General features: G+C 33.8%; 2 protein-coding genes across 2 annotated transcripts; one reads left to right on the top strand and one right to left on the bottom strand.

Annotated features, from left to right (window-relative positions):
- The first annotated feature begins 2,280 nt into the window (after positions 1–2,280).
- On the top strand, positions 2,281–2,892 carry LOC107623948 (uncharacterized). The gene has a single exon (XM_016326359.3). The coding sequence runs from the start codon at positions 2,281–2,283 to the stop codon at positions 2,890–2,892; it is 612 nt and encodes a 203-aa protein (XP_016181845.1).
- A 1,583-nt stretch (positions 2,893–4,475) lies between these two features.
- LOC107626675 (receptor protein kinase TMK1-like) lies at positions 4,476–7,949 on the bottom strand. The gene is made up of 2 exons (XM_016329574.3): positions 6,416–7,949; positions 4,476–5,665 (listed from the first exon to the last, which is right to left on the bottom strand). Exons 1-2 carry the CDS (start codon positions 7,905–7,907, stop codon positions 4,476–4,478), a joined length of 2,682 nt encoding a protein of 893 aa, XP_016185060.1. The 5' UTR covers positions 7,908–7,949.
- Between the last annotated feature and the right edge of the window lie 1,475 nt (positions 7,950–9,424).

Raw genomic sequence — 9,424 nt, 5'->3', positions numbered from 1 at the left:
GAGCCATTTTTAATTGTTTAAAAAGCATTGTAACTTCTTCTAATTTTTCTTCAATGTTCATAATTTTAATGGTGGTTTTACTTTTAGTTTTGTTATGTTGTCTATATTTTGAATTTTTTCTTCTTTGGGATTCTCTTTCTGAAAATATTTATTTAATATCTGTTTAATTTCGTTTATATTAGATTCCTCTTTTTTCTTATTTTTTTGAAATTTTATGGATACTAATATTTCTTCAAACATATCTACTATAGAATTTAATTGTGGGTTAAAAGTATGATAGAGATGTGGGGAATCATTTCCATGGTAGTATTTTTTAGAAATTCCATGTGAAATATAAGTTTTTTCAAGTTTTTGAAGTCCTTCAATAAAACTTATAGTAAAATAAAGATTTTGAGAAAAATCATTTTGTATTGATTTTTAAGAATTCGGTGTCATTACAATTAACATTAGTTAAAATCATTAGTTTTTGATCTATTAATTTTGATAATTTAATTATTTCTTCTCTTAAATCTTCTAATTTACTTTTTTTCATTAGGCGACGCTTTTCTCATAAAATGCTATGGTTTTAAGTGTTATGTAGTTAAAAGTGTGGTTTTAGAATGTATAGTTTAGATTTTGCCACATAAGCGTCTTTAGAAAAAGTTGTTTTTAGGATCTTTATTTGAGTGGTGCCTTTTATTTTTAGATTTTAAATATATTTTTTATGAAAATTCAGGTGCACAGTAATAATTGAGAACCGGTTAGATGATTTTTATATTTTTAAATTGTTTTAAATATTTTGTTTTTATTATGTTTTTTTTTTCTTCTTGTTGTTATATCTGTTTCTATTTTAGATATTCTTTTTAATTACGTTTTTTTTATAGGTTTTGACTTTTGAATGGTTCTTTTTACTTGTAGTGAATGTTTTTTTCTTAACTACTTTTGGTTTTTGACACTCATGCTAAGATTCTTCATCCATGGCACTAGCTACTACTCAACCAAAAATTCCATACATAAAACATATATGAGATACCCTACATATTATGTTACACTCATGGCTGTTCAAGAAGAAATATCAACTTCAGCTTTATAAAGTTGTAGGCGTGCAGCATATAAGGTTGCTAGTTACTGACTAGGTCAAATTTTGCAACATCGTCGTCACAAAACTAGGTCTAACTTCTTAAAATTTTCAAAAGAAAAATTTTGCTTTTCTTTTCACACTTGCCACTGCCTCGTGCTCTAAGTTGCGATCAATCAAGCAAAATACATCAATAATTTATACTCGTTGACCAACACTATCTCTTTCTTGTTTTCTTTAATCACATGTATTATATTTATGAGTGGGGCTACCCTGGGTCCAGGATATCCCACCTTGGTATTGGCAATATGTTCATGTCCCTCTATATCTCTATTGCTGCTATATATGCTTCTAAACCCAGGTATGCAAAAACCCATGTGTGTATATATATATATATATGTATATATATGTGTGTGTTTTTTCCTAACAAAGGATTTGTTTTTTCTAGCTTATGTTACTCCTCAATTCGGCATATTAAAAATTAATTTATCACAGATCAAAATTTTATTTAAAATTTGTAATTGGTTAATAAATTATTACGTATATAATGCAAATTCGAATTTCAATTCTTACTTAAATAGACTAGTGAGATAATTACTAGACTGTTCAAGTTTATTTGAGATTTGTTTTAATTTAAAATTGTTGTACATACTTTGAGAATTCAAAGATTAAATTATATCCGTTATTTAATAATGCATTATCGAGATACGAAGAAAGATGGCGAAAATCCCAATTAAGTGAAGGAATTATCACAACGAAAAGATTCTAAATTTTACTAAATAGCTGCTAACTGGCAATGCTAGGGGCACAGAAATTATTTTTAATATGAAAGTAGAGATGATGTTTTGTTTAAATATTGACATTTGAAATGTATTATAGTATTATAAAAATATTCAATACGTTTCTGTGTATTGGCTGAAATGTGTGTTCAAAATTCACCAATGTATAATTACACCCAATAATTTCATTTTTAACAAAAACATGTATAAAAAAATTAATCCTAAAAAAGTGTATTATTTTTTGAAAAAGTCTAAGAATCTAGCCAACACTTAACCAATAAAATAAAAATAAGTAATTCTCTACTATTAAATAAAATTTTACATCATTAAATACATTATTAATAATTAATTAATGGCTACTACTCACAAAATCTAAAATCTACTTACATTATTAGTAGTAGTGCCTCATGCTTGCTTGCTCTCTCTCTCTCTCAATAATTAACAATGGACGTCATTGTGAGTATTATTTCGGGTAGCTTCCGTTATCTGGTATCGCTTCCGCCAGGTGACGATGGTGGCGAGTGGCTGAAGGAAATGAGAGGGAACCTGGGACTCATGGCAACCGTCATTGCAACAATGGCATTTCAAAACGGTCTCAACCCACCCGGCGGCGTTATTCAAAACGGCGACAACGGATCCGTCGCTTGTCCGTCACCAATTGCCCACGGTCAAGCATGTCCAGGTCAATCCGTTTACGCTGCAGTTGACCGTCACGGTTACTCCGGGTTCATGCTAACTAACTCTATCTCCTTCTTGTTTTCAATCACCACGTGCATATTGGTCATAAGCGGAGTTCCTCTGGGTCCAGGGTACCCAACCCTGGTGCTTGCAATGCTCATGTCCTTCTCTCTCATCCTTCTTGCCGTGTCTTACACGCTCGGTGCTTTTCTTCTCAATCCGCGTATTCAGAAAACTCACGCCGGATTTCGCGTTTTTATCTATGTGTTTGTCACGTTTCTGGTGGTTTTACTTTCTTTGCGATTTGTTGCTTTGATACTCGCCGTTCGGCGCGTGAAGAAAAAAGCTGATACCACTCCCGCACTTCCCAGCCAATGAGGACGTAGAGTTGGTTACGTTGCTTTGGAGAGTGTGATGTGAGTTGCCAATTGCTGGAGAGTGGAGACTTCTGCTAATTTGTAATGGTTGTAATAATATCATAATAATGTTTTGTTTTGATTTCTTGTGATGGATTATGCACTTCCTCACTTGCCTTCTTTGGCTTATGTGATGACTATTATTTTGGAGAATTAGAATTAACTAACTCCAAATACAATATCCAATTGAATTGTTCTTGTTCTTGCCATGCACATGTTCTGTTTGATGAAATGCTTCACTGGTTTGGAAGGTTCTTACTTCTTACCCAACCCGAGAGGCCTGCACTTCTATTTGGGCTCCATAAATGTATATCTGGCTCTAGTGTTCTTGTATAGAACCTAAGAGGAATGCCACTAGGACATGGAGAAGTATTTGTTCTGCAAAGGATCGTCTAATTTTAACCTGGGCATTGAAAATTCTTCTCTTTGGTTTTCAAATTGATTGAGTGGAGGACCTATTGGTGCCAGAGTTCCTGTTATTAATATTGTGAGTAGTCATATGAGGGTGAGGGGTATTTGGATTTACAATCAATGGAACTTGCAGCATCTATATACAAGTATTCCCCAAGATATCACTCTTCTAACAGCACCTTGTTCTGATTTGGAAGACACTTGGGTTTATAAACCAAAAGCATCAGGTTTCTTATGTTACATCTTCAGCTTATTATTGGCTCCTTAAGAAGAACAGAGAGATTGATGTGCATATAGATTGGCATTGTCCGGAGATAAATTTTGTTAAAATCAATTTAGATTGGCAGCATCAATGCCCTTGGGACCATGGTTGAGTGTGGAGTGGTGGTTTGGAATATCGAATGGGAGGGCGAACTGTCTAGCCAAGATGGTTGTGGATGCAGCTGTTGTGTGCAACAGTGCAAGGACTGAAATGAACCCCCTAGTCAGGTTCTTCCTCTCCTGTATCTCGATTATGTCGTAGACTAATCTTCTGTTTTCTTTGTTTTTCTTCTCTTTATATTACCAATAGAAGATAGTTTTTACTTTTTAGTGAGTTCATGATGGTACTCTCTTACACCCTTGAAAGCTTGAGAACTTGAATGGTCATCAAAGAATTAAATACCATGTGATAGAAAGCAAATTCTGTCACATTTGTAAGAGTAACAGGGGATGCACAACCTGTCTCACATTTTATGCTCTACCACTTAAACTTGTATCATTAGAAGCGTCAAGTTATTATATTCACTGCCTTCTTATATTGAAGAAGTTACAATCAGTAATTCTTGTTTAAATTTGATTTTTCTCTATCATATGGAACACATGTTTTACTTTTGAGAGTGCATGTACATATGTAACATAAATTAAACAAAGTGAATGAGAAAGAAACAATAAACATAGCAGAATGATGAGATCACTGGGACGAAGAGGAGAAATAAAATAGTGTCTACCACATTGTACCATATATATTGAAACTATTTCACTTAATTATATTATAAATACATAGTTGATCCAAATTTTTGTTAGCATATATTTGAAGTTTGTGAAAAGAACTTACACAATAATGCTTAACAAGAACTGGAAGTTTCATCAAAGTCACATTAACCCTTTCTCTAAGTCAATTTCTTCTATTGTTGTTGAACTTGTCTCATGTTCATTGCTATAAGATATATCTGAATATTGTGAGACAAGTCTTTCAGGAGAAAATAAGACTGGTTTTGGAGGATATGGTATTGACTCAAGTGATCCTTCTAACATGTCTATTACTTTACCCATAGAAGGCCTATCCAATGGATTTGGTTGAATACACCATAAGCTTACTAAAGTCATTTTCATTACCATGCCATTTTCTTCTTCTTTGTCAAGCAAACACCTTGTAGGAATATTTCCTTTCTCAAGATCTTTGTAGATCCAATCTGGAAAGCAAAGTTCATTGGTATGTGATTCTTTACTTTCATAGTAGTTATGTCTTCCTCCAATAATTTCAAGAATCAACATACCATAACTATATACATCAGATTTGTGAGAAACACCACCATATGTTCGACTAAAAACTTCTGGTGCAATGTATCCTGGAGTTCCTCTTGTACCTAATATAGATACAATACTTTGATCTTTCTTACATATTTTAGCCAATCCAAAATCTGCAATCTTGGGGCAAAAATGTTCATCTAAAAGGATATTTTGAGGTTTAATATCAAGATGTAAAATTTTTGTATTACATCCTTGATGCAAATATTCTAACCCTCGAGCAATGCCAATTGAGATTTGGTACCAGGTGTTCCAATCCAAATTATAAACACCATTAGAAGACTCTTTTTTATAAGTAAACTTATCTAAAGAGTCATTGTGCATGAATTCATAAACCAATGCTCGTTTATTCTTCTCATAACAAAATCCCAAAAGTGAAACAATGTTCATATGAGATGTTCTGCTAATGATAAAAACTTCATCTATAAATTCTTCCACACTTCCCTTTGACTCTTTCAGTATTTTTACTGCCACCTGTTGACCATCAGCTAAACTTGCTTTATACACAATGCCATATCCTCCTTCTCCTAATTTTTCACTAAACAACTTTGTCATTTTTTTCACTTCTTTATAAGAATATCGCTTAAGACTCAGAGAACTGTAACTTTTGATGAGATTTTCAACATAATGATCAACGTGCTTTCTTTTTCTCCTTAACACTATCTTTTGTACTAAACCTAAACGCCTCTTACGGTTAAAAACAATCACTCCAAAGATTACAATAATTCCAACAACACTACCTGCAGCACCAGCACCTGCGTATATGCAATGACGTGAAGAATAATTACAAATAGAGTAATGCTATTTGAATAACGTTATATTTGACACAAGAGAGGATTCTTAATTTTTTTCGTTTTAATTTTCAAAATTTTAGAAGAAATTTCCATTTTGTTTTTTGAAAAAGGAAAAGATAAATCAGAGAGAGAGAGAGGAGATAATGAAAGTAGATAGAAACTTATATTTTGTATATTCCGTAGGAAAATATTTCCAAGAAGCATACATACACAACAGAAAAATTTAGTTAAGCAACTATCAAAACTTGAAAATGATCCTACACTTTTGAAATCAAGTTAGAGCTACCATATGAGATGTTGAAGCCAATATCAAGGATCAATATAATTGTGGCCATTGTATACCTGCGAGTCTATCTATTCACAATTCATAAGCCTATATATTTACTACTCATGTCCCATTAACAAAGATCTGTCATTCTCATGTGATTTACCATATGCATCTAATCTCTTTAATTTTAACCAATCATACTAAGTGTATACAAAAGATTAGCTACTAATAAATCATAAGATATAAAAATATGTATTTGACATCTCATAAAATATTTTATCATACTGCTGGAAACATGTTTGATCATTCTTCTATTGTATTATTCTAGTTGCTGATTATTTAATATATGCAAATACATGATGACTAACTTTTAGTTTACATGAATTATTTTTTTAATTTTTAGCATGCAAGATTGCAGTTGGTGTACGTAGATTAGAGCGTACCTAATTTAATCCAAAGAGGTGTGGTTCTAGATGCGGTTGGCCTTGCTCTATTAGTAGGACTGGGAGGAAGTGCAGATGGATGAGGAGGACTTGCTTTGGGTGGAGAATTTCTATCAACAAAACCATGATTATTTGTAGTATTGAGCGTGATGCTAGAAGAGAATGTGGGAATGATCCCGGATAAGTTGTTGTTGGAGACATCCAGAATCTTGAGTTGTGACAGAGTTGTCAAACTTTCAGGTATTGATCCGCTTAAATTGTTCCCACTAAGATGCAGTTCTCGCAAATCGCTTAAATTGCCAAAGGCAGGCGAGATGGTTCCGGTGAGATTCAGGTTCGTCAAATTGACGGTTCTGATCTTGCCTTGGATATCGCACGTGATGAAACTCCAACGGTTACAGGGATCGTTCCCTCGCCACGTGCGCGCCAACTGAAACGGATATCCAAAGGCCTCAGCAACTTGTAGCAAAGTGGTGACTCTGTAATCACAAGGGCCAGGATGGTTTAAACAGAACCCATTTCCTTCAAGAATTATTGTTTTCACATTCTTGTTGAACGCAGGCATAGGGCCCTGCAGCGAGTTGTTGGCCAAGAAAACCTCCTCCAAATACGAGAGATTGATGAGAGAAGGTGGAACTGCACCCGTTAATTGATTGTTGTCAAGATAAAGTTCTGCCAAGTTGGTGCAGTTTGACAAGTCAGGAATGGGACCCTCAAAGGCGTTCCCGTGAAGCCACACATATTTCAACTGGGTCATGGATGAAAGGAATTCAATTTTACCCGACAACTTTTGGTCGTTGAGATATAACGATCGTAGCTTGAGTAGTTTCGCAAGAGACTTGGGCAACAAGCCAGTGAGGTTGTTATCAAAGAGTTCAAGAATCTGCAAATCGGGGAAGGAATCAAATGTATCTGGCAAGGAGCCAGTGAGGTTTGTAGCGCCGAGATCGAGAATTCGGAGCTCAATGGAGTCAGCCAAATCGACGGGAAATGTCCACGGTTCGAGGTTGGTGTTGGAAGTGAAGGAGAACTGCTGCAAACTTTTTAGACCTTGGAAGCAGCCATGAGGGACGGAGGTGAAGTTGTTGGATTCCAGATGTAGCTCTTGGAGGAGAGAGAGGCCAGCAAAGGAGGGGAGAGGGCCGGTGAGAGAATTGTGACCGAGATTGAGAGTTTTGAGGTTGTGTAAGGAGTTGTTGAGACCGGAAGGGAGCGTTCCGTTAAGAGACATCGAGCTGAGGTTGATGTCAACTACGGTGCGGCCGTCGACACCGTCGGTGCAAATCACACGGCTCCAGTCGCACATGTTGGTGGCGGTGAACCAGTTGGAGGGAGCAGGGGATATAGCCTTCCTAAGCTTCTCCAGATAAGCAGCTTCATAATCCACTAACTCGTTATCCGACAGCACGCACCGCCACAACAACAAGAAGAACAAGAAGAGTGTTGCTAAACCACTAGTGAGAGTTTTGGATTTCAATCTTGGTTGAACCATTTTGGATTTAGATAGATCAGATCTGTGTCAAGCGAGCACCAACTTAACACACGGTTTTTGAGAACCAAGAATGTGGGAAACAGAATAAAAGAAGTCATCAATTCATCGTTTCTTTATGAGGTCGTTTCTAAATTAGAAGTGGTGTGATGATCATTCATGTGGTTGTTAATGACAATGTCGGAGATGATAATTGATTGATTGTTTATGTAATTTTTATTTTGTATATGTTGTGTTTCAGTTGAGTCGTTCCACTTTAGTGCGTGGAACATTCCTTGTTAAAAAAAAAAAATCATAAACTCATATAGTTTATGTCAACATGCATCATGTTATGTATATATATATATAGGTCCAAATATTTTTTTCCATATTTTATATACATATAAATTGAAAATATAATGCCTTTGTTTCGTAGTTGTGGACTTGTGGTGTGGACACTGGACTAGAAAGTTAATCATCATCCATAAACAAATCATTTGGTGTTTCCTAGTTCGTAGTTGACACTAGTGGCGCGGTCAGAACAGTACAGCCATGGAATGCAAAATAGTGAAACTATAATATTTTAGGGTTATTGCTTTATTCCCTGCTAACCTAAAAGTACTAATAAAAGTAATAATTACAATAGAGAATGCATGCACCATTACAATATCGGTTCAAGACTTTGGAGTCCACTTTATATAGTTAATATTATAACTACCGTTGACTTACTATAATATTTGCTAAAATTGACCATTATAGGATTGCTTCTCTAATATTATTCTAAATAACAGAACGATTAGGGAATTAGCCTTTTTAATCAACATCAGTTAATTTATGTATTTGCATATTCAAATTTCATCATCAACCACTTTAAAATGATTATAGTTTATAATTATAGCCTTTCATATAATACTTGTTGATTTGCTAAGTATTTTTTTAAAAAATTTTCTAAAATATTTTTTTATTTTCAATTGTAGGTTGCAAATTTTGAATGATTATCGACACAGATAAGACCATTTTCTTCTATCAGTCACAAATCTTAACAACATAGACCATCTAACATTTAAAGGAGTTTTATGATTGAATTGCTAACTTTACATATTTAGATTAAGTTTGGAGCTTTTGAATTTACATATTATAGATTATGACTATGTAAAACTTGTAGAATTCAACTTTTGAAATACATTGTTACTATTTTTGTAAAATTTGTGAGATTGAATTTAGATTTGTTGAAATATAATGTCATTTCTAGATAATTCAACTTTTGATAATAAAAAGTTTTGATGTTGGAGAGATTATGACAGTTTAAAACAATCACTAAATAAAAAAAAATTTCATAGAAATTAATAACTTAGTGACAATTTTAAATAAAAAATTATCACTGAAAATATTATGACAATTTAAATAGTCACTAAATATACTTAAAAAATGTCATAAGAATTAATAACTTAGTGACGGTTTTAAATCGTCACTAAATATTGTAACTGTTTAAAATAGCCATGGAATATAAGAAAAAACTGTCACATGATTTAGTATTTTAA

Source organism: Arachis ipaensis, chromosome B2 (assembly GCF_059453495.1).
Source record: "Arachis ipaensis isolate K30076 ecotype BB chromosome B2, ASM5945349v1, whole genome shotgun sequence".
NCBI classification, from domain to species: domain Eukaryota; kingdom Viridiplantae; phylum Streptophyta; class Magnoliopsida; order Fabales; family Fabaceae; genus Arachis; species Arachis ipaensis.
Note: the sequence above shows the minus strand (reverse complement) of the source record. Positions and strands in the feature narration are given on the sequence as shown.

What these genes read in the sequence shown, in the direction of transcription:
- LOC107623948 (XM_016326359.3), top strand. Translation starts at nt 2,281, where the DNA reads ATGGACGTCATTGTGAGTATTATTTCGGGTAGCTTCCGTTATCTGGTA.
- LOC107626675 (XM_016329574.3), bottom strand. Translation starts at nt 7,907, where the DNA reads ATGGTTCAACCAAGATTGAAATCCAAAACTCTCACTAGTGGTTTAGCA. An exon ending in ACCTCTTTGGATTAAATTAG is followed by an intron (nt 5,666 to 6,415) that starts GTACGCTCTAAT and finishes GCATATACGCAG; the next exon opens with GTGCTGGTGCTGCAGGTAGT.